The sequence below is a fragment of the Enoplosus armatus genome, chromosome 16 (genome assembly GCF_043641665.1).
Source record: "Enoplosus armatus isolate fEnoArm2 chromosome 16, fEnoArm2.hap1, whole genome shotgun sequence".
NCBI lineage: Eukaryota > Metazoa > Chordata > Actinopteri > Centrarchiformes > Enoplosidae > Enoplosus > Enoplosus armatus.
The window spans coordinates 10603717-10629695 of NC_092195.1; the positions used below are offsets into that span (position 1 = coordinate 10603717).

The 25979-nt window shown below is 42.2% G+C and overlaps 1 protein-coding gene across 3 annotated transcripts in view; it reads left to right on the forward strand.

The window, feature by feature from the left end:
- LOC139298693 (potassium voltage-gated channel subfamily KQT member 4-like) overlaps nt 1-25698 on the forward strand; it is a 41200-nt gene extending 15502 nt beyond the window's left edge. The window contains exons 2-16 of one of the 3 annotated variants that reach the window (XM_070921404.1): nt 10237-10327; nt 11487-11613; nt 11773-11948; nt 12599-12724; nt 13581-13691; nt 13806-13901; nt 14004-14092; nt 14761-14886; nt 15306-15326; nt 15948-16004; nt 17897-18126; nt 18218-18317; nt 24298-24429; nt 24997-25135; nt 25495-25698. In XM_070921404.1, coding sequence (XP_070777505.1) covers nt 10237-10327; nt 11487-11613; nt 11773-11948; nt 12599-12724; nt 13581-13691; nt 13806-13901; nt 14004-14092; nt 14761-14886; nt 15306-15326; nt 15948-16004; nt 17897-18126; nt 18218-18317; nt 24298-24429; nt 24997-25135; nt 25495-25698 — 1825 coding nt within the window. The remainder of the gene's footprint in view (nt 1-10236; nt 10328-11486; nt 11614-11772; nt 11949-12598; nt 12725-13580; nt 13692-13805; nt 13902-14003; nt 14093-14760; nt 14887-15305; nt 15327-15947; nt 16005-17896; nt 18127-18217; nt 18318-24297; nt 24430-24996; nt 25136-25494) is intronic. The other 2 variants (XM_070921405.1, XM_070921406.1) reach the window with 2 other exon arrangements.
- The last annotated feature ends 281 nt before the right edge of the window (nt 25699-25979 follow it).

Consider the following 25979-nt stretch of genomic DNA (forward strand, 5'->3'; position numbering starts at 1 on the left):
CAATACCACAGCTAAATGTCAGAGCTCTCTCAGCACTTTGCCTTCACACTGGTTCCTGGTTACAGTTCACTGACAGCAAGTCCATAAGTAGCAAAGAGAAATAAAAAAAGCATCAGAAACAACGGAGCACATCCCCATGATAAGTGTGTGTTGGGCTGTAGTGGGAGATTGTGTGTGTGTGTGTGTGTGTGTGTGTGTGTGTGTGTGTGTGTGCGTGTGTGTGCGCATAGGTCGGTGCTTACGCCTGATTATAAGCTCAATCAGGTCTTTACGATGGTCACCATTTCTTCCAGCTTAGTGGACCACTGATGTCAATATTGTGCATATAAATCACACAGTTTCATTTTCCCAGCCTCTTTTTCCGTAATCACATACATTTTCTATAATTTATGTGGACAATTTCACACTGAATTGTCCTGATGTCATTAACTGCAACCATCTGATATTCCCACCAGGTCAAAGCACCACCATTCACCAAGAAATTGTGTGTAATTACTATTAATCCAGTTCTCATTAGCCAATACTGACACACACTCACACACACACACACACACACACACACACACACACACACGAAACCTTCCTCACATTGTGAATTTATCTTCCCTCTGTGGTTATGCTTCCATTTCGCTCCATTTACTGGTTAGATATGTTCCCACTCTGGACATATTTCTTCAGTCTCTAACCATCCGTACCACATATTTGCGCCGAGTCATGTCACTGAGGCACAGGAAACCACCAGCGTCAAGTACACTCCTCCTTATAATGAATATGCAACGTCAATCTATAATGTACATTTATTGCACCCTATGTGTGTAAGCAGTAAGGGGGGCAGTAAGAAAGAAATCAATCAAACTCACAGGATGGTTTGTATGAGAATTTAATGTATCTGTGCAGATACACAATTAGAGGGTATTTGTGTCAAGAAACAATAAATTGCTGCTTAATTATGATGCATAAATCAATTTGTTTAATGAGTCAAAACTGATGATGAGAAGAGGGCTTTATATTACTCATGAAGCAGATATGATAGTAAGTATACAGAGGAGACACAGTAGCAGCAACACCTGCAATAATAGGCCAAAGCAATCATCGTGCAGATGTTATTATTGTGCACACAATCACAGATTATGTTCCTCTACCCTGCAAATACATATTAACAATTCCTGTTGTGTTGAGCTGAGCCTCTCTCCTTTTCTCTCAAAACAAGTGAAAGATCATTTCTCACGTGTAGATCAACATTTTCATGACACTTGTGGACTGATGATGTTTGAAGAAGTGAAACTGCTGACAGAGCCACTGAGGACACCAAGGTCACGTCCTCATACTGTCAGGTGGACTCTACAGGACAGCCTGACCCACGCTGTATTTTTGAGGCAGATACTGATATCAATATTTAGTTCCAATGTCTGATATCCAATATCTGATATCCAATATCTGATATCCGATAACGATATATATCGTCCGTCAGTCATTTTTAAAAAACATCAACACTTAAAAATAAACAAATGTTTCTGTGACCAAGATACACACTGAGAGGGACATTTTCAGCTTGTCACTGCTCTCTGGTGCACAAACAAGGTGACACTGTGTAAATTATCTCAAACCCACTTTGGTATTTCTGTACTGCAAATTTCTTGTTACTTATCGGCCAACATATACACCAATATTGATATATCTGCAATAAGCAGATCAGTCGATATATCAGCTGCTCTACATTGTATTAGATTTCTACCAAAATGTATATGATCTAAGTCCTAGTTGGTCATTGTATTGAGCAACCAGGCAAAACAATGCTGGTTAAGGGTTCAGTATGCATGAAATGAACTACAACCTACAAATGGGGATGAGGTCGTGCTCTTTCGGACAGTCTCTCCTGAAATGCATTCCTGGTGTCACACTCCGCTGTACATATAAAAAAAATCAGAGATGTGATTGTGTGAAGAATGAAAAAGGAGAGATTTAGAGAATTTCAGACCCTGCCTCTCACCTCTGCTTACCTGGCCTCTTGCTGTGTTAAATGGGTACGAGGTTACAAAGGTTGTCGACCGCAGCCTCCACGATTCCAACTTCAGAAAGATGATTCTGATAAGCAGTTGCAGAAAATGACAGACGAACTTTCTGATCTTTTCTTTAGTCAAGCTTGTGGGTTGGGAACAGCTGTCCCACATGATTATGTTTGTCATCAAAATACATTGAAATGCATATTTTATACTATTGTTTACATATATGATATGTTATAGGTGAATAGGGGATGTGATGTTAAGAGGTCTGTTGTCAAAACTCCTGGCTAAGGCATTGCTTGTTAAATTGGATATTTCATACAGTGTAACCAAGAGAGTACATTACAAAGAGAGTTTGTATTTTATGTTGCTTGTGGTCTAATTATTCCAAAATGACTGCATTTGGAATAATGCCTTGGAACAACACTTGCTGGAATCAACTAGATCCAAAAGAAACCATTAAAATATTGTTATTGGAAATGTCACTTGGAATTCATGGATTTTTTGCATAATTAAACCTCATTCTCTGGAAAAGAGTCAGTGAAATGTTTCTTTGTATTGGTTGAATGCGCTGATAAATCACTGAAATCCTCACACCTGGTTAGAAGACGGCAGGAACTTAATTTTGCACCACTTAATCCGTTGTGTGTGCTACATCAGTATCACAGGGTCAGGTCATTTCTGTGAGAGCCAGGAACAAACGTTCAGTGAAAGGAAGAAGCCTTCTGTTTTCTGTACGTTTTATGCAACTAAAGGAATATTTTCAATGAATCAAAAGCAGGGAACAAAGGACTCAATTATGATGTGATGTAACATTGGCTGAGGAGAGTGCAGGCGCTGTGTGTGCGTGTGTGTGTGTGTGTGTGTGTTGATGGCAGATGCTTTCATGGCTGCTGTGACTGGGAGTGACATTCTCCAGCAAGGAAAATGTATCAGTCTAATTGGACTCTGTTTGACAGACAATGGAACAGCATGGCAGTCGGTGGCTCTTTGGTGAATGTGTGTGTGTCTGGCTGAACAGTAGGTGTGTGTCTGCAATGGAGAGTGTGTGGCACTTTTGCGTGTGAAGAGTCTGCATATGTAATAAAGCAAATTATCTGTGCGTAAGTGTCCGGTACCGTCGCTCGTGATGCAAACTGCCAAGGTTGCACCTTTGTGAGCAGTGTGACCAACACTCACTACACAACGCTGTTTCTCTCCGTTACGTAAATAATTGATCTAGACACGTAATATTCCTGAAGGTTGTGGCATTCAGAGGAAAACAAAACACATTCCTCTCGTTTTTACACAACACTCTCATGTCAGGTTTTCTCTCCCCCTTCCCTTTCTCTCTTCCTGGGGCTTACGCCAGTTCTAGGGCCTCAGAATCGCTCAGTCAGCTCCTTTCCTCGTGAAAAAGCACTTTTCATCTCTTATTTGTTTGCGGGTAGGTTTTTTGTGCCTGCCTTGAAAAGTTTGCTGTCCCAGAAGAAGAAGGAGGAGTAGGAGGGGGTAACTAACGGGCTCGGAGACTGGCCTGTTCTGAGCTGTGCTCTGCAGCCTACCTGCGCACATTTTGCCTGCAGTCGCTATTTAAGGAGAGAGAAATGCTATTAATATCTTTCTACTGTTTCCACCTTTCTCCTCTCCCTCCCTTCCCTTTCTCTGCTCACGACACTCCGTCTCACTCTCCGCTAACTCACCTCTTTCCTCCCTTTAGTCCTCTCTGGACAGGGCTCAATAGTTCCTCTCTCTTTATTGCTTGTTTGCTAGTGCTTAGCTTCTGTTAGCATTACGTAGGGAGTTGTGTGTGTGTGTTGCGCTTTTGTAAACACAGTAAAGGTGTGAAGTGCTACATTTCCAAGGTGACATTTGACATAGGTTCATATACATGTCTGTCAGCCTCTGCTATAAATGAATCTCATGTTCTAATTTAGGAGTTTTTGGTATGTTTGTTCAAGCAAGTCTATATGTTTACCTGTGTATGTCCTTGTGGAAGGTGTCACTGCAAGTGTGTGTTCGATAATTGGACTGTTTGCGTGTTTGTGCATCTGAGCGTGTGCACAGATTGTGGGTCAATTCCTGAAAGCCTTCGTCAGAGCCTCATCGATCAGGGCTGGCGCCGCACTTACACGTACATGTACAGGTACAGGTATAGCGACATGACCCCAGGGCCCACTTTCACTTTATGTCCAACTTCATCCCTCAGCTGCTCTTTTTTCCCCGTTTCTCTTTTCATGGCATCGTTCCAGGCCGCTCTTTCTTTCTCTTTGAATGGTGAACCATCTGTCTTCACATCTTTCCACCTCAGTTTCACCCGTTTCTCTGCATCTTCCCTCTCAGTCTTCTTCATCTTCCCTCTCCTCTCCCTCCGCCTCCTCTGTTGTGTGTAACTGATAGCTGCTTTATCATCCAGTCGTGATTGAATCAAAAGTGCATTCTCCCACAGTCCAGCTTCTCTCTTTGCCCGTCACGCTGACTGTCATGTAGCGGAAAGTGCTTCAGAAACACACACACTGTGTAATACAGCAACACACAAAGTCCTATATGTTTATTAGCACTGGTAATACCTATTTATCTCACTAAAATATTTTCACAAAGTCAAAGTAATGTGAGATCTCCCTTTTTCACTCGTGTATGCTTACAGGAAAAACAGCAGTAAAAGCTTCCATTAAAAGCAATCTGGTTGCCCTGTACGCTGCTGTACATTTATTTGTTGTCTGCCCCACCAGCAGCCCAATGGCCCTCTGGAGCTTTACAGGCCGTGAGCCAAATTGTGTGCACTTTATACATACAGAGCCTTGTGGTGTGTAACAGTGATCGGTTAGAGTTTCAGGAGAGAGATACTGTACCTGGGATGTGAATGAATAACAATTGTATAGATATAGAACATGCAAAGAGTTATGTGGACTCTTGTTCCTTCTCTCTTTGTCTCCTTGTTCTTGCAATTTTCTTGATTCTCCACAGTGTCCACGAGACAAATTACACTCAGCCGGCTTTTGGAGAAAAGTCAGATATTCTGTGTGTAAATAGCAGAGCATGCATTATTCTTTTTAAAAGTTCTGGAGCAATTACTAATGCAGACAGGCTTACAGCAAACCTCCTGAGCAGCTGACTTTCATTAATTATTAGATTCATTGTTTCATGACGGCCTTTTTGATCTGCTACATGACATGTGGTGCACCTATACATTAACATGCCCATTTATAATTCACTTCACTTTGTCCTCGCTTCACCCCTGGTTGGGTCACATGTCCTGGCTAGTTGTAGCGGATGAGACACTATCCTGTGCTGAATAAGCCGAGTGGAGACATTGTGATCTGTACCTTTGAACAGATATTCAGTTATTTATTTTATTGTTTTGGCCATGAGAGCAATATTTATTCTGATATTTACTTTCTCTCCTCTCCAGATGTCTTTCAATATGAAGATATTTTGTTGAGGAACGTCAGTAAAGCACTCAGGGCTGAGCAGATTTTTGTCCCCATGAGACCAACCCTGCTGATTTGGTGGATTTCGACTGATGCTTTGCTTTTAATTGACATTTCCCTGAAAGGAGGGATGAATGGTGGTAATGGAGAAAGTGTGCCCTCAGCAGAACTGTGACTCCCTCTCCACATGCATCAGGGATGGCCTAAAAGTCTCCTCATCTGTTTAATGTGTTTATGTATTTATATATTAATGTATTTGTTTATTTATATATTTATTTATTCATTGGGGAAAACAAGGCAGATACGAGCAGAGGCGTCGTCTTGGCTGGCGTTCCCAGGTCACTTAATTCCATCCAGGATGAGGAACTGTAGCTAAACACTTAAGACGAGGTGATCAAAGGACAACATTTGTGAATTTCTATTCATAAATGAGGTAGAAGTCACTATTGGTGACCGCTTAAAACAGGAATTAATGTTAGCGCATAGGATTTTTAAAAGATTTCAGATAGTATTAGCAGTTAGTGGCCATAAAGTCTTGAGATGCATCCTTCATTATTCTTCTAATCCTATGAACTAACAACACCAACAATGAACTGATTCTACTGAATCTATTGTCTGCATGGCCAAAGCCTGATACAGCTTATTCCTCTGTGCTGTAGACCTCCATTGTTGTCCAAAAACTGTTAACAAAAGACTAAGAGCATACAGCCATGCTAACTGCTCTGTGAGGCACAGCAGTGTTTTAAGCTAAATACTCATGTCAGCATGCTCAAGCTCGCAAATCTAACATCACTCATGAATTTCATGGATGTCCTTTCAGTAGTAAAGCCACATTGCATAGCATGGCCAATAAAAACATTTCTAAAGATTTGCAGCAACCAATGGGCTGAGAGCCACAGATAGGCGAGGGAGTGTTGAGAGATTGGACAATAATGATAAAAACAATAATAAAAATATAGTATCACCAGCCTGATTCAGCCTGAAGTTGAAGAAATACCATATTAATCATCATCAGTCATCTTTGGTATACTCTCAGTGTCACTTGTTTTTTAAAGAGCACAGGACGCTGACATCTCCTTGTTTGGAGGACTTCAACGTAGATGGTGTGCCAACCATATGTGAGTTTGGCAGATATTGTGATTTGAGGTCTGCCTGTGGCTTGTGGTCTGAATGAGATGAGGTTCGAGGGGTTTGTTACACGACACCCAGCAGAATTCTACATTGATTACGCAAACTGGCTGCATAAACAGATATGGTGATCCGTTTTGGCAGTAAGTCATTGCAGTGTTTTGGAGTTACTGTATGTAAGGGATAGTATTATATTCAGGTAAAACTTGCTTTCATAACTTATTTTTACGGGAATGTTGCATTGGCATTTTGGAAAAGCCAAGCTGTCGATCCGGCTATCTGTGCTGTGACTTGTTTCCTGTCATAAAGCACAAGTCAATGAAAGAAACCACCTGAGACGCTGCCCCACCTAATCTCCTCCTTATGGAAATACACACAGTGCTTTGAGTTAATTGAGGAGAAAAAGACAGACAGTTTAGTCAGCACATTACTCAGTTGATGAACGACCAAAATGCATTGTTTGCATCGAGTCATCTGGGTGCGTTAAACTAACTCCGCCGTGGCTGAAGCACAAACTCTCCTCCGTGCATGCACCACTGGGCTGAGAAATATACAGTAATAATTTGGGGGTGTCTGTTTATTCATGTTTGGTGTCCGTTGTAAGATCTACTTTGTATTTGTAGTGTCTCACCATCTGGAAACTGCGTCCTCGCAGACAGAAACAAAAACAATTGTTGAAGTTGCTCATTCACTGACTCCCCGTGTTTTGGTACACAGTGTAGGATGGAGAAAAGAGACGATTCTCATCAGATATTTGCAATACGTCCTGTAGTTATGATCAGTTACATAATCCTCTACAAGAGTGGTTCTCAACCTTTTTTGCCATCAGATGAGCTCAAGTACCCCCTCATCAGCACCACCCATCAAGTTTCAAAAGGGTTCATTTCAGTGGGTTTTAAAGTGGATGTTAAGTAAAACTACAAAAGGTGGATATTGTTACAATAAATGTCAATGTTTATGTTGGATTTGGTCAAATTATTACTGCCACTTGAAGTAGCAGAATCTAACTATTTCAACTGTTTATCCATTACTTTTAGCTAACTAGTGTACTCGCTCAGTGATGCACAATTACATTCTCATTATCCATTACTTCTAGCCAACTACTGTATATCAATTGTTTATCCATTAACTTCAGCGAATACAGAACGTTCCACATCAGCTGCAGCCATCTTGGTTGTTTATGAAAATGCCTCAGTGTCTCTTAAACCCGCCCCATATTAGATAAACGATGATTGGCCCGGCCTCTATCATTTCTGATATAAGGCTGATGCAAGACTAACATACCGATCCTCCTGACTCTTTGTCTCAACCGATTAGACCCCGAGGTTTTGAATCTTAGAGGAAATAGGTCTGCTGAATGAAGAGTTGCAAGTTTCTCTTCTTTTTTTGTGTTCCTTTTAGATTTATTCCCGGGAAAATTCACCTTTCACCAATAATTAATATTCTATACATAATATACAGTCCAGTATTTCCACCACTGCTTTGTTGTCTGACTTGCACCCATTTTTTTAAGCAGCTTTTTAATGTGATCGCTTAAAATGCATTTCATTTCACACACACTAGCTCGGTGAGAGACTTGTTGATCGCATTACTAATTGAAGAGAAAGGGCACCATTGTGTGAGACCATGAGAACTGGTTTGGTGTCCAACATGTGTTCTTTAACTTTGGGCTCTGACATCTAGACCAGCTGGACCAGCAGCTGCCACCTGGCTAATCCTGCCTCACTGTTCGCTGTTCACATGGCTCAGAGGGCAGGCAGCGCTGCTGTGTGTTCTCACTTCTGTCTCTCTCTCAGCACCATGTTGCACAATAATTCTCAGGTCACAGATACAGTATATGTTAAGGTGCTTTGGTTGTGGTTGCAGTAAAGGAGTTTGATGATTGAATCCAGCAAACGTTTTGGGGGCCAACACCACAGTACACAGTATATTTTCAGGGGTCTTTCAGGCGTGATGATCGTAGATTTTGACAAAACTACAAACGAATGTCATCATCATTTCATAAATGTGACTTATTGAAACCTTAATGAAGTCCTTTTTGTTTTTAGTCACAAGTATGAGGTCATGCCATGATACAAAATTAAGGAAATACAGAACTTAATCTTCTAGCTGCCGCATTATTAATTATAGGAAATAAACAGAATATGCAGTATAGTACATTTTAAAGCTTTATTGTGTTGTGTTATGATGTTTACTTCATGTATACTTCATTGCTGGTGTTCTGGCTTTATATTGTTTCTTGATAACAATAAAGTTACTGAACCTAACCTGTGATGTTTACAGTATTATTGTCCAGCCTGCCCTCAGTAAACTTTTCCGCTCCTTCCCACTTCCCACCAAAAACCATAAAAAAAGATCAAATGATAAAAGATAACATAAAACAATACAGTTGATTGACAGATAAATAAAATACAACATGGACATTATCTCCAAACATAATCTGAAATCAAATCCCACCTCTCTGCTGTCTGGTCGAACTGCAGTTCATTTTAATCTTGCTGTCGACAGTTCCACTGAAACAACAGCTAACAATAACTTTTTCCACTGGTTAAGTGGGACACAGTGTGGCGGTTGCCACATAAGTGCCAACATTTTTCTTCTCAGCAGCACACCATTTAAAACATAACTGTTTTTACTTTGAAGTTGTAGTTAATACATCGTCCTTAGTGAGGGACATTTTTTGAACAGGAAGGAATACTTTCTATTTGACGGAGAGTTTGTAACCTGTTTCTAAACAGAGTTGATCATGTTTCTTCTTTCTTCTTCTTCTAGAAGAGGAATTCACATCATGAATGTAATAGCTGTCTGTGAGAATTGCACTATGAATGAGAAATGTACGTGACAATATTTTTGGCAGTTTAGAGAGGTGTTGGACTGTGTGTTCCTGAACAGGAGCATTATCATTGTGCTTGTCTCTGTCTCGTCTCGAACCCGAGTTAATGATGGAGATCGTCTAGTTGAGACTTCTCATTTCTCCAGTGCTGTGGAAGAGACCGAGTGTGTATATTAACACGAGAGCACCTCGAACATAAGACACAATTTACCAGAATTTACGTTGTGTTTTATTCTGGAGTAGTTCTCAAACTGAAGTGGCCATTACTTCTGCAGGACAGAATTTCTTTGTCCCAGCAGAGCTGCAGGGTCCCATGCTATGATACAGTACACTTTTACATGTTGCTTAAAACTTTCGCTGACAAGAGTAAATTACTACAGTACATCTATAGATGCTGCCTGTCACCCAGTCTATTGGTATTCAGGGTTTTTGTTTTGCTTCAGCACTCATATGTAGCTGTCATGAAACCAAATACAGTAAATGTTCAGGTTGAGTGTGTTGAAAATAATAACTACTGTATGTTAGTACTGTTATTTCTTTTAAACTGTACATTAATTAAAAAACTAAACTTGGTTACATTGTGATTCTTGTGCCACTGACCGTACATGACTTGGCATGCTGTGCTTGTATCATGTTATGGATCAACAAATCTTTTCCTGCTTATTTGCTGATTTGTTTTTCTCTGTTGGTTAATCACTCAGAGAGTGAACAAAGCGTGTTTTAATGAGTTTTATTTAGTCCATTTGTTTTTTCTCTGAAGGGATTAATGAAACTCTTACGTAAAGATTGCTCTTATTTCTGATGTGTGTGTGTGTGTGTGTTGAAATGTGTTTACTGACCTGTGTGTGGTCATGTGTTTCAGTTTTCTGCTGGTGTTCAGCTGCTTGGTGTTGTCTGTGTTCTCCACCATCCCCGAACACCAGAAGTTCGCCAACCAAGGCCTCTTCATCCTGGTAGGACCCCTCCCCTCTCGTACACACACACACACGACTACTTCAGCATCCTTTTTCGTACGCAGTCCTCTTATACATCTCACTTACTGCAGTGTATCTGTATGTGCTTGTGTGCGTGTTGATTTGTTTTGCCAATGGAGGCACAGACAGCCGTGTAAGCAGGTGGGAGGATTCAGGTGTTGTTGACAGCGCAGGAAATCACAGACACTATCCACTAATCCTAATAGCTATCCCATAATCTCCCCTCTTCCTCTGTGCTCTAGCAGCTTTATTGAAAGGTAATGGACACTCGCTTTCTCCTTCTGAACCTGACTCGTCCTCTCTCCACCCCTCTCTCATCCCACCTTGCTCATCTTTACGTGTTATTTAATGGCTGACTCTTGATGCTCACATTCCCTCTCTTCACTCTGTCGATCAATCACCCGGCCATTAGTGGGCAATCAGCCATTAGTGGACTTTACTTACACGAACATTGGCTCTAATGACAGATTGGTTCAGTGCACCTTAAACTGCCCGTTCAGTAAAAACCTGAAAGCAAGAAAGACAACAAGATAGAGAGAAGACTGACAGAGTGGCGTGTTAATAGGCTCTGACTGTTATGTGGCAACTTTTATAATGTTTAAACTTTTGATTCAATCTTTTGTAAAATAAAAAGTTAATAACTTCAACTTAAAGTTAGTGCTTTATAACATTTCAGCCTTTATTTTACCAGCCAGGTCAATTCAAAAGTTGTTATGACAAACGATTATTAAATAGAGCATAGGACATGTGGAATATACACATCAGCTATATTGGGTTTGTTGACAGTGTGCGGCGGTGTGTTCATGTGCTATCGTGAAGATTGGAAAATTGACTTGCGTATTTTTTGTCGCGACTGTTTCACTTATCGTGTGACTCTGAATATGACTCTGAGATCTCACATAGCGTACCGACCTCTCTTCTAGTCAACATTGTCTGGATTTACACAGACGCCACGCTGTTTTGTTTGTTTCTTTTGAGAAATTGGTACACATGCTAAACAACTGATACGCATGATTTTATGGAAAAAATATACGTACAAAAAAGATTCTTTGGTAGGTGGGGAATACATTTTTTGGGTGATCTGTTAAACACTATGCTCACGTGTGTGTGTGTGTGTGTTTGTGTTTGTGGTTTGTAGGAGTTTGTGATGATCGTGGTGTTTGGGTTGGAGTACTTCATCAGGATCTGGGCGGCCGGCTGTTGCTGCAGATACCGTGGATGGCAGGGGCGGCTAAGATTTGCCAGGAAGCCTTTCTGTGTCATAGGTTAGTGTGTGTGTGAGTGAACAGTACACAAACCCACGTCAATGTCCTACGTCATAGTCGTGTGTGTGTTCATGAGAAAATTATGAAATCTTATCACCTCATGATGACTTGTCTTCGCTTCTTATCTCTGTGTTTCCTTCCCGAACGTCTTCCCCATAGACTTCATCGTATTTGTGGCATCATTGGCGGTGATAGCAGCTGGGACGCAGGGCAACATCTTCGCCACGTCCGCCCTGCGCAGCATGCGCTTCCTGCAGATCCTGCGTATGGTTCGTATGGACCGAAGGGGAGGCACGTGGAAACTACTGGGCTCAGTGGTTTATGCTCACAGCAAGGTGGGAACGCTAAATATAGTCCCCTTTTTTTTTTTACACATTCTGTACTACAGAAACACAGTTTCTCTGCTTCATATTTGAGAATGATTTATAGACATTGGTTAGCTGTGCAGACTTTGAAAATTAAAAGAATATTAATGCATGGTAGCCACATACAGCATTATGGATTATTATCGAGCAGGAGGGAGGTAGGGCTGGACAGAGTTATTAAAAGGCTGGTGATGATGGTTACTAATGGAATAAGTATCTTAATAACTCTCAGGTTTGAGGAATATGTGGTGAGTCTACTGATGACCAGCTGTTACTTAATTACATTCACTGCCCTCAAACACAAAACTCCCCTTTAGCTGCTCATTTTTGGCAATTAGTTGTTCGTTTTTGTGCTGACCCAAACACCTGACACCCACCGGCCGGCTGCACAACACAGTGAGACGTTTGTTTAATAGTGATGATGATGATAAATTGATGCATCAGCTGTCTGAGCAGCATTGTGCAGCCAAGTCAAAGAGGAAGCCAAATGTGATGATGATGGGAATTTAGCCAATAATGATGATAGTGATACGGTAATGACAGCAGGGATTATGATGGTAAAGATGCTGCTGCTGCTGCTGACAGGTGTGATTGATACCTCCTCTCTGTCTCTCTCTCAGGAGTTGATTACAGCCTGGTACATAGGTTTCCTGGTCCTGATCTTTGCCTCCTTCCTCGTTTACCTGGCTGAGAAAGACATCAACTCAGACTTCAACACCTATGCAGACTCCCTCTGGTGGGGCACTGTGAGTACTACACAATACACTCACAGGATCTCTGTGGCTGAAGGAATAATATTTTACTTCTGTCTTCAGAGAAACAGAATAAGAAACAAGATGGCAACAGGCATTAAAAACATCCTGCGGGCATAGTTCAACCAAACTATGATATTGTAGATCACAAGTATATTATAGTCCTTGACAACTTTATTTGTCTTTCAATTTTGAGATACAAAGTTTATGATGATCCCTTTGTCCATTCAAAGGGATTGCCAGGCGTCAACAGAAGAGAGTGTTGTTCAGTTCTTGTTGTTAAGCTTTCCAGATTTACTACATATAAATTCAACAGAATATGCATCCACAGTGGTCACATACAGATATTAGCAGTAATTTTAGGATTTTAAGATTGTTTTTAGTTATTTCTGCATTTTTTTCCCTGTATTGTTAGTAGAAGTAGAGAGACAGACAGGAAAACTGAGGAGAGAAAGAGAGAGAGAGGGATATGACATGCAACAAAGATCCCCCGGCCGGGACTCGACTGTAGACGTAAATTAGGATTATAGACAATATTCACAAGAACAGCTAACACTCATTTATAGTAATATGATTAAAAAAAACGACCCCTGGATGCTCCCAAAACGTGACGAAATAGACACAAATGACAGGTAGGAGTCCGTTGTAGTTTCATGCAGAATATTTTGTGGAGTGAATAACTCTGCTAGGTTTTAAGATGTAGAACACACACAAATTGCTTGTTTGGAAGTAAATACACGTCTTGTGTCTTGTGTCTCAGTGCAGCGTGTCCGCCTGATACAGTTTACATTTTGTTAGACCTGTCATAGTGTGTGTGTGTGAGATCATCTATATTTTGTCACCCACCCAGATAACTCTAACCACTATTGGCTACGGTGATAAGACCCCTCGGACCTGGCAAGGACGGCTCCTAGCTGCTGGCTTCGCTCTTCTGGGAGTCTCCTTCTTTGCCCTGCCTGCCGTAAGTCTCCTATGTATTCACATCTATATATTTATACATTTACTATATGTAGTGGCTTTTCTCAGCCCCAGTCAGAGTTGCCCTCCTGAATTTGGTTTGAACTCTGACCCTCAGGGTATTCTGGGATCAGGCTTTGCCTTGAAGGTTCAAGAGCAGCACCGGCAGAAGCACTTTGAGAAGAGAAGGATGCCTGCTGCCAACCTGATACAGGTGACGGCCACAGTGAGAGGCGTTTAGGCTGTTTTAATGTGGTGTTTAATGAATTCACACTCAAGCGGAGAGTCTGGTTAACTTTCACTTGTCTGTCTTTAGGCTGCATGGCGTCTCTACTCAACAGATGCCAAACACTCCTATTTAACAGCTACATGGTACTTCTATGACAGCATGTTGCCTTCGTTCAGGTAGGAACTCCCATCAGTCTACATGTTCAGCTCTGAGTCAGAAATCTGTGGTTGTCTTTGTTTGAAGTGTTGTAATGAATGCAGACAGAGATTTGAGAGTTGCATCACAAAACAGTGAACTATGAACAACATTTAGTGACACTTTGTTTTGTCCCTACTCATACATTCATATTATTATGAGAAAACACAGCACATATCGTGGATGCTACTTTTTGTCCATCATGAACCCTTTTAGTTAAATTTGTGCAGTGGTGGTTTAAGTCAAAAGGAATGCTGTTTCCTCTCATTTTTAAATCATTATTTTACATTAAATTTGGGCCCAGCTTTAAATGCTTCTGCCGCCACTATTCAGTTACATTTTCATCTCTTTTGTTCTACGCAGTGGTTTATTATATTTTGCATTTATGTATTAATTTGACTAATTTGTATTTGCTTAAAAGGAGGGGAGCAAGAGAAACACAAATATAAACAACATCAAAACTTTCACTTTGCAATATCTTCAATTCAAATTTTCACATATCTTATTTCTCTCAAGTATCCCTCTTCTTTTGAGCGTTTTGGACCATTGGTTTGGCCTTTTTGTGAGTTCTTCATATTTTGTTGTTTTTTTTGTTCATTTGTCATGTGTTTTTTTTTGTTTGTTTTCATTTGTGCACGTGGGGTGTCAGAGAACTGACGCTACTGTTCAGTCACCTCCAGCGACAGCGTAACACCAAGAAGGTTCTCCACAACTCCTACCACACGCTGCTGTCTGGGCTGCGGCCCTACAGCGCCCCCTACCTGTCGGGGGACAGGTACGCACCCCGCCAGCTCTCACAGTCTCACACCACATCCAGGACAGGTGGATGAAAGTCTACCTACACTCATGCTCACACACAGACACCCAAACACAATCAACACAGTAACAACAGGGACTTATTGAACAATACCTTCAATAGGTGTACAAAGAAAATCAAGGCTGACAGCTTCTGGAGCTTTCTGCATGGATGTGTTGTGTATCTAACAATGTTTCACTAATGCTGATCTGAGACCACTGTGTTGCAGGCCCACCTGCTTCTCTGCATCTTTGTCTGCTTAGCTCATACTCTTGCCATCTCCACCGCCTCCCGCTGTTCACTCACTGGTTGCCTCTTCCTGTCTTCCTCTTTCTTTCCCTTTATTTCCATCGTATCTTTTCCATGCCTCCCATCCTCCATCCTTCATCTGTTCTCAGGAAGGCAGAAGTCCCATGCAGGTTTGTTCTTCAAGTCAAGAGCTGTGCTTGTTGGTTAAAGGGTATTCCCAGTTAGAGCGGATTTGCTGCATTAGATTCATAACTTCTTCTTTAGAATAAACCTTAAACAAAAGCCAGGGCCATGAAGGGACTAATGGATGTATGCATGCACTAGATGAGAGAAGCACACTAGTGAATGAAGTACTGAATAATACAAGTTTTGCTGGTAGAAATGTCTTCGATTTGAGGAGCTGCTGTCACACCAGGATGTTTAATTGGCTGTCTTGATGAATATACTCAGGTGATTACCTACTACCTTTGCATGATCCTTCAAACCCACCTCCTCACGTCTCACTGAGTGTGTCTCCATAATCCAAAACTGCCTCTATACCAAGTATATTCTCCCGCTTTAGGTGAGGCAACAAGATCAGGAAAGGAAAGGGCTATTTGGACTATTGAGATGTCACACCTCACCCCTCTGCCTCACCCCTTCTCCCTGGTTTTTCCTTTGCTACGTTTTAGCCTCACGGGTTCACCATGTACCCAGGTTGTGTCCCAAAACTTCTCGTCCTCCTTCACCCCCCCTCTGCCACTCCTCTCTTCCCCTCACCTTCTCTCCCTTTGCCTTGTGTGTCTCCTCAGTCAGCTCCTTTCTAAAAAACGGGGTCTCTTCCGGATTCACGCTGGCCGCAAGCAGAGGTATTCACGGCAACAAGCCTGTGCACGGGGCACGCTAAAACGTCACCAAATCAATAATACCACTCTGACTCCTCCTTTAACGCGCACATCCTGCTCACCTTGCCTGAAACACTCAACAATTTGTGCACTGGCGCAGCAGCTTGCTAAATGTTTTGTTATTTTTAAAAAATCAAACCATTCACAGTTTGTGAGTTTCAGAAAGAATAATTAGCCGAATTAAAATTAAACATTAGCAGATGCCATGATATTTGTCTTATTTCCAAACATATACTGCACTTACCAATGAAACACTTTGACCAGGCACTATGCTCTGGTCCACAAATGCTTGAGTGAATCCTTTACTGTGAAGAAATGCTGTGCTCCTCTTTCCTGAAAGGATGTTTCTCCAGCTGGAGAGACTAAGGCTGATTTTGTTTGGTTTGGCTTAAACCATGCGTTCAAAACACAACAGTAGTCCTTGACGGTTTACGACAATGTGACAACAATACATGTTTCTTTTTAGCTAACATCGAATGCTTCATCAAACTTCTCCGATGAAATGAGGAGATAAAATATTCACTCAAAAATAAGTGACAACTTTTCCCAAATTGGAGCTGAAGTCAAAAGAATTGCCCTGCTCTTGACTTGCTTTATGTTTTCAATTCAGTTGTTTGGCTCATTTATAGTGTCTTCTTGGAGAAAAGGCTTCAATGATTCAGCATGCTTTCCTATTTCAGATTAGTCATATAACCTTTGTGGAAAATCAGTGTGTTTGTGCTGTATTTTTAAAAGGTTTTTAAGTGCTAAAATGTTTCTGTTTGCATGCGATATTCTTCCAATGTTTTGGAAAGATTCAGTGAAGTTTACGGTCCTGAATGCATCCAAATCATTTACTTCGTTTACCGACTGCATGTGAAGGCCTTTCACTCTATCTTCCCCATTTCCTCCACTACCTGAAGCATTTCAGTTTCCTTGTATGAAATGCTGTGTCCACTAACATCCCTTAACTATTTAAATTTTAATTTAAATGGCCAGCTGTAACACACGCACAACAAAGAGTATATCATCGGAAAAAAAAAAATGTGGGAGTGAACGACTGGGCTTGGAATTGCTCTGTGGTGCATGATGTTTGCATTGCCTTATGGATCCGTGACAGTGTATAACATGTAAGTGGCTTTGGAGAAGGAGCGGTCTCGAGAGCATGCTATAACAGCAGTGCTAGGAGTCAGTCTGTTGGAGAGAATGGCCGCCAAATAGCTTTCCTCCTGTAAATAGATGACCTCACATACCGGCCTGCCTTGGGTTGTGGTGAGTGGTATAGAGTACTTAATGAGACACCTTTTGTACGCCTGCGCTTTGAAGCCGATACGTTTTGATGCTTATTCACTCCGTTGAAGGGATTAAGGAAGCGTGTCTTTATTCTGATGGTAGGCGGAACATTTTTCCGCCGTCCCAGCACTACTGCAAGTCTTGAATCAGGTTTCAGTCTGATTTTGCTGAATCAGGTGCTATGACAGGCACATTAAATAAGCAAATCCTCAGGGCAGAATCAGTTTTTAGCAATATTGAGTGGGTCCCTTTGGTCAAACTGCCTCCTTGATAAGTCAGCTAGTCTGTCCTTCGCTGAGACAAAATGTAAATGTCCGTTTGTGTCCCTGTGTTGTCTGTTTGTTGACAAGTCTCTGTGATGATTGTGATAAAAGTCAGAGGCCATATTTTGGTTTACTAACAAACTCTTTTCTAACAAGACTGCACCTCTGCTGCCTCCCTAAACTTCCGGGATAACACAGCTTAGTTTTCCATTAAGGTCAAAGGCATGGACATTGTGATGATTGAGAAAAACCCAGTGCCTGTCATGATCCGAAAAGACTACTGTGCCTACAGATGTTTGACTATTATATCTTCACTGTCAGCAGTAAAATGGGCTTCAGGGATCGGATCAGGATGAACAATTCCCGATCCTCCCAAACCATTCGGAACAAGGCGTCACCGCTGCCCCCGGGCTCCAGTGTCCGCCGCTCTCCCAGCCAGGAGAACGTCCCCGAGGCCACCAGCCCGGGAAAGGTCCAGAAGAGCTGGAGCTTTAACGACCGCACACGCTTCCGCACCTCCCTTCGTCTCAAACCACGTCCACCTGCTGATGGTAGGCAACACGCATATATCCAAATGTTGCTCATTCTCGCTCACAAGGGTAATTTCTGCACAACAATGTCTCTCCCTCTGTCTTGGCTCAGTGGAGGGGGTCGGAGAGGACAGCGTGGAAGACAAACCATATTGTGACGTGGCCATGGAGGAGGTAATCCCAGCAGTGAAGACACTTATACGGGCTGTCAGGTGAGTGCTGCCATCAACAGTATATTAGTTATACCTGCAGTGGAAATCATTTTTATTGTAGAAAAGCTGGACACATGCTGTGGTCCTTCTTCAACCCTGTAATGGTCCCACCCAGTAAAAAGCAGTTTTTTTAAATTATGATCCGCTACCAAAAAGAAGCCAAGGACTTTTTGGGCAGTAAAGGCTTGTGTTTCCAGGGTCCTCTGGTCACTGATAGAATAAGATCACTTTGGTCAGGTGAACACCCTATGCATGTGTGTTCAGACCATGGGCCCCTCTCATGGTATTTACAGCCTGCATTAATGGGTGAACATGCTGCTCCTCCATTAAGGCGCTGGCGTGTGCAGATTCAGCTGACAGAGTAGAAATGTCCTCTTAGGAGAGGTAACTGAGCCCTCCTGCAGGCAGTGTTAGCTCTCCCCCTGTGACCTTGTCGCTCAGGAAGCCCAGCTCGTTCAGGCCGCTCATGTGTAAGGTGGCGTGATAGGGTGGCCTGGACACACACATACCGCACAGATGCAGGATCACTGTACAGAGACAAACGATATTGTTCAGTTTAGACAAGGACAATTGTAATAACAATTGATCAAAAGCACTGCTGATATTGATATTGATTGCTGTCGTCTCTTCCTGTAATTCAACAACTATAAGCTTTGATGTAATGTTACTGTAGTATGTCAGTGGTGGATGTCCTTACACACTCTGTGACACTTTGAGTGAATGGACACGGCCCTCTTCAGCTTACACCCATGGAGAAAGCAAAAAACACTGCACATGTAAACCAGTTGCACTCAAAATCCCTGGACAGTGTGTGAGAAGAAATGCTCTGTTGGCAAATCTATACCACGATAATAATAATTACTAATTGATCTTGATGTGTAAAATGCAAAAATAAACCTTAGTGTTGCCAACAATATCTTGAATGCAGACACATATGTGCACAACCCCCCAACCCCACACACACTCATAAAGTAACTGCGTAGAGTTTTTCACTTATGGTGGCAGAAAAAACTACAATTGCTAGCAAACATCTGGCGTTGGGGCCAGGCTGGTCTCCAGAGAGGTTTGATGAGAGCGGATTATATCGGCTCTCTTTCTGGTCCCTGATGTCAGCGCTGTTCCCTCACAGCATTTCTCATGCTAGCGTGACACCGTCTGTGAAGCGCTTGAACGAAGTGAGTATGTCCCTGGAAATAAACGGTGTGTTGTTGCATGTCGTCTTGCGTTTCCTGTCTGTATCTACACTCTCACTACCATATAAAGACAAAATGCACAAAACAATCTTTAAAGGGCGTGCTATGGGCAACACTAGGGATGATGAAATTTAACTGGGCGGTCGAAACAGTCCATAAATGTTTTAGTCAGTTATGCACTGTTTGCTCACATTATTTCAAATGAATATGTATTTTTACATCCTCCTGTATTATTCCCTTAGACGTCACCACTGTTGCCCATTTATTTATTTGTTATTTGCTGTAGTTCTTGTAGGTTTGGTTTAAGTTTGATGTTCCATAGGCGGACCAGACAGGACCTTCACCATCACGAGATGTGGATAGCCAAATCCACAATTTAGCAATGTTTGCTGTCCAGTAATAGTGTAAAAAATTAGGTAAAGCCAAATCATTTTGATGATGATGATTTTAGTTGGTGCGAGAGACGTTTACCAGCCCTCTCCCCATGTTAGTAAATGTGTCGTCTCGTTCTGAACAAAAGTTTCCTTGATAAAGAGAGTTTCGAATTCGAGTTGGGATGGTGTGATTTCACAAGTCTCTCAGTAAATTCTATGTTTTTGTATGCGTAATTTGACCCTAAGGGACTCTCAGACTGTGGATTTAGTGGCGTCTGGGGTATCATTAACTTGTAAAAAAAATCTATTCTATTTGTCTTGTAAGATAAGCAAGGAAGTCTTCAACAGACAACATTAAAGGGTCAAATCTCCACGATCGTTGAGGAAGATGGCTGCCTGGGAAAACAATACCCATTTGAACAGAATGGTCGGATATATAACATCGGCATGATATTTACAGGAAGACACTGATGAGTGCCTTCTCTAGTAGAAAGTAGTTGGTCCTAGAATATGAATTGAAGTAGGGTTAATTGTTCACCAAGGGTCTAATACATTGTAGGTTTAGAGAAATTATTTAATAACTGATTTGGAGGGTGAGCTGTTTTGTTTAGCCTTAGATCTGTGACTTTGATTCAGGACACAATTAAAATCCCAGTATGAGATGGTGAGTGTCAAGATCTGGTAATGTCACTATGAGTTTGAAAAAAATGATCCCAGTTTGAGGCTTAAAGGTTGGCTATAACAGGCATGTTGTAAAGTTTGCCATTTATGATAACGTAGTGGCCATAACTATCATAGATAATATTAGAGGAAATGAATGAGAGTATTGCTTCTCCTCTGGTTCTCGCTTTAAATTTAGAATTATATTTTTGGTTTATCCAGTTTGTCTTTGCAGTTGCAGGTGTGTTTCTTGTAGATGTATAATATCCGGTTTAAAGGTTTATACCTCATACAACGTCAGCTCGAACAGTTGTAACATAACTGTAGAAGGGAAACAGCAATTGAAAGTAGAAAATACAAGAGCTTTATAAATAAGCATTCACATATATGAGTATGAACAGGCAAAAGAAGAAAGGAGAGGAAAAAAGCCTGAATTAAAAGTAACCCTAATCTATTGTGTACCATCTTATATGTGGTCTTTTTGCTAAGAAGATTGTTTAGGCCTTCTATCCTATTTATCATTTGTAGTGTGAAAAAAAATAAACCAAATGCTGTCCATCTCTATAAATTACCTAAATTAAAACCTATATTATTTCTAACAAAAGAGAAAGCAGTTTACACATGTACTTCAGTTGGGTTTTGAACTGTTTTACAACCCAAGCCCCTTGATATTCCATATTACGTCCGTATAATGAATAACTTTTGGTAAGTTACAGAGAGTACTTATCTGTCAGCCGTACGAGTCTGATCTGGAAGAAGTTGTCTTTTAACGTAGTCTTTGGCAGCGGCTGGGTCATTGGATGTTTTGTCTCTGCGTGGAGACGAGATCCTTGCGTCTTGCGTGTCTTGACAGCTGTGCAGGAGCTCCTTTACTTCCTTAAAAGTGGCTCCAAGTTTCACGTCGGAGGGAGGCAGATCCGGGATCCAGGTAAGTGCGCTCGGCTGTCGGAACATGGTGCTGTGTTAACACTTCAACTTAAAGGTTTCATCTTTGTTGATATACAGCAGGTAGATATTTTCCAGTCTTGGGATGCAGCATGATATATTATTGTTTGATATCGTTAAGCCACTGATATTATGGTATTCTATGATGTCTCCTCGGGTTTGCACTTGACTCAGCAGATAGCTCTGGCCTCAGCTGCTCTCCTGCAGACAATAGAAGAGAGGGTGTTCCTATAGATAGTGCAGGTGTGTAAACAGCAGGTGCTCCACCTTGTTAATACACACACACAGATATGCATGCAGCGTCTTAGCGAGGTTCGTGATTGATGTCGGAGTTTTGCAGAAGGCCTTAGTGCTGAGACTTCACTTTAGAGAGATACATGTGGTTTATCAGTGCCTGGCTGCCTGAATAAATACAGTGTTCTGTTCATGTACGGAGGGAAAGGTAGTGGGAACAAGAGAAGAAGAAGAAGAAGAGAGGAGGAAGATGTGAAAACAAAGCCTGATATCTTTCTGAACTCTCTCTGCTGTGACTCTCCTCATATCCAATACTGCACAAAACACAAAATTTCTGCGTGTTTGCAGTCTTGGACGAAGCTCCTACTTTATTAAATAAATAGTTCGGACATGCTTACTATTTATAACCATTTCATCTTTAGTCATCAGTTTTTGTAGCGTCTCAGCTTGTATAATGTTTACGCAGTATATTTCTCTGTAAGAATGATTGAATACTCATACTGTAGTTTGTGCGTTGGATTTTGTTAAGTAGGTAGTCTAATCTGGCGAAGAATCAGACTTGCCCCTGCAGTGGCTCACCCTGATTGGCCCACCTAGGATTCGTGTCAGCATAACAGTCATCTTTAAGTCACAGATAAAACCTTGCCATTGGAGACTATCAGGGATCCACCTTTGCTGAATTGCAAAAAACGTTTGGACTAGCTATGCAAGCATTTTGGGGCACAGATGACACTTCCTGTCCCTCCAATCATCGCTGTGTTTTTACGTCTCAACTTCCTAACATTAGGAAGGTATAATATCTTTCAGTGAGCCGTGCCAGCTGTACTGTACCACTGCCAGTGACTGTTGCACCGTAGTTGGAAGATTTCTGGGGGGAGTGGGGGCCATGCTCAAACCTGACCATGTATTATGAAAGCCATTTCATCGACAGAGAAAGAGAGTCAGCATTTCCAAGAAACCCTTGGAGGATCCAAATCAAAAGCCCCCGCCCCCGTTTCCCCAACCTTTTCTTTTACCCACACCTGAGACCCACCCTGGCAAAAAAATCTGCATCTACCTGCAAAATAAGAAAAAGGCCGCCTGCAAAAAAAAAGAAAAAATACCCCAAACACAGGAGTCATCAAGAAACAGAGTGCTGCATGAGGGGGAAGAGTGCGCTGACGGCACCAGCTGTAGACCACCTCTCCTCCTCCTCTTCACCTTCCCTCACACCTTCTCTTCTTCTTTGTTGCGGCACCGGTCACCACACAAAACTGTGTGCCATACGTGGCTGCTGTAAATGCAAGCGCTGCAGACCTCCACAAAGGTTACCGTGGTTATTTCAGAAAGTGACCCCTCTCTCAAGTTCAGATTTCACTTGCTCCTGCTTAGCCCACGTGTGTGTGGTTGTGCTAGTGTGTACATACTTCTGACCATGAGTGTGTGTAGGTGTATGCATTTGTGCCGTTTTTGTGCATGTGTGTATGGTTGTGTAAAACAGCTGAGTGTTTCTGATCTTCTGCTTCCCAGACCTTTGATGTGATTTCTTTTCTTCGTCCTGTGAAGGCAAATGGGAGTATTATAGTGGACTTAGTCGTCTGGTTGTGTGAGATAGGATTCCCTCGTAAAAAAACCGAACAAAAAAAAAAAACCTCCTTCCTTGCTCTCCCCCTCTCTCTCGCTCACTCCTTCATCTCTCCCAGCTTGACTTGTAGCGCAATCCATCACGGGGTGAGATGACAGCTTGAGTGTGTATATTTTGTCTCGCTTACATTTGGTGTTTCCGGACCTTCTGCGGAGCCAGCATCTCTGAGCTGCCTATCGCGTAAGTGATAAGAAGGGAATTGAATGACCCACCCAACACAGAAAGCCAGGCGCGCACACGTGCACACACACACACACACACACACACACACACACACACACGCTTACATACATTCTTAAACTTTCCTCCGCTCCCTTCCCATTATCTCTTGCACATCCTCCCCTCCCTCCAACATGACGTCCAACCCGACCGACTCTGGCAGAGGATGTTGTCAGTGATGTGTTCACCGGGTGCAGTAGTGCTGGGTCAACATTCCTCGGCGTGATTCCCCCACACTGGGATGTGGGTGGTGGTGATGAGCTGTGTGCACTGGGGAGTGGGAGCAGCTGTGCTCCACCAGTGGCACCAACATGGCTGTCATACTGACAAAAGAGCAGAAACAGGGGGAAGCTCTGATAGAGGTGTGTGTGTGTGTGTGTGTGTGTGTGTGTGTGTGTGTGTATTACTATGTGTGGATTTGTGCTAATTGCTGAAACAGCAAGTACTGATAAGCAAATGTCTCTGTGAGATGTTGTCATCATCACAATATATCCGCATGGTTTAGTAGGGAGGTGACTCTGCTCTCTTTATGGGGCTGTTTGTGAATGATAAGGTCACTCTGACTGTAATTAATCTTCTTATTCTCAGGGTCTCCCGCATCGCTTGATCGCTGTCCTGCCCCTGCATTTTTCCAAAGGTTTACTGTACGTCCATATATGTGGATGTACGGTGTGAGGCTCTTTAAAGATGCTCAGAGGAATGGTAACAGTGAGTCCGGTGTGTTTGTGTAGGATCTTAAAGTTCCTTGTGGCCAAGAGGAAGTTTAAGGAGACGCTGCGTCCATATGACGTGAAGGACGTCATAGAGCAGTACTCTGCTGGACACCTGGATATGCTGGGCCGCATCAAGAGCCTGCAGATGCGGTAGGTTTCACCCATATAACCACCATTACTCTGTTTTTGAACTTTGAACATACCTTGTTAAAGGAAGGTTTGACATTTTGGGAAATACACTTACTCTCTCTCTCTCTTGCCAAGAGTTAGATGAGAACACTGACATAATTTTCATGTCTATATGGTAAATATGAAGCTACAGCCAGCAGCCTGTTAGCTTAGCTTAGCATAAAGACTGGAAACAGGGGAAAACAGCTAGCCTTGCACTGTCCAAAGGTAACAAAATCCATCTACCAGCACCTCTAAAGCTCACTAATTAACATGTTCTATTTTGTTTGTTTAATCTGTTGAAAAACTGTATGTAAGAACGACACGTTGAGGTTTCATGGGGGGTTATTTGGAAGGACTATTTCTTGGCCGGGAACTGTGACTTCGGGAGTCTTGTTGTCAAGAGAGTGGAATCGATCTTTGTATCTAATTCTTGGCAAGAAAGGAAATAAGTGTATTACCCAAAATGTTGAACTATTCCTTTAAGCGCATGTCAAATCAATAAAAAGAGTTTAAATGTTTATTCTATCTGTTGTTTTTGTATAAAAGGGTGGACCAGATAATTGGGCGAGGAGCCGTCCAGCCCGATAAGAAGGCGCGCCCTGAGAAGGGAGAGAAGACTCCGCCAGAACTGGACTCACTTGATGAGCTAAGCATGATGGGACGTGTAGTCAAGGTGGAGAAACAGGTAACAGAGGAAGAGTTTGATTTATATAGCATCTGTGGAACTGTGTACAGGAAATGCAATAAACCTGAAAGTAGGAAATTATGTAATTTAGCATTTAAGAGCTGAAGTCCCTGTTTAACTAACTCAGTGGGTTTTCTGACAGCAGTCTTTCTTTTCTTTGGCTCCCAGGAGGGGATTTGACAGCCAATGGCTAAGACTCATGAGATGTTTGTTTGCTAACCAAGGACGAGGTGTTGCAATGTTACTAGCTACCCATTTAGCTTAGAATAAGGACAGAAAACTCCAGAAACATTCATTAGAAAGAGATAATACAGAGAAGCTTGACACATTCCTGTCTGTGTGTGTGTGTGTTTGTTCAGGTACAATCTATAGAGAACAAGCTGGACCTCCTGCTCAACTTCTACTCCCAGTGCCTAAAGAAAGGCTCATCAAACTTCACCTTGTCCTCCCTCCTGGACCCTGACCTGACATCCGACTACCACAGCCCCACGGACCAAAGAGACCTCTTCCCCTCCGCCAACACGCTCAACATCTCCCAGTCTGAGAGCGGCAACTTGGACTGACAGTGAGCTGAGCGGTCTCGAGGCTGTTCGAACACAAACACAAACCCTTTACAGTGCGCCTGAGTCCTCACTTGGAGCCGCCCAACCTTAATGTCTCTCTCGTCACTTCATTTTCATGTCTGTCTGGGATGATTTTTACCCCTCCATCTCAAATCGGCACCCTCACCTCTTTTTTTTTTTCCTGAAGTGAATGTGTTTCCAGAGCTGATACAGACGGAGGCCACCAGATGGCTCTACCTGACAAGGAGCCTCAGCCAAAGCTGCTCACCGCACACGCCTCT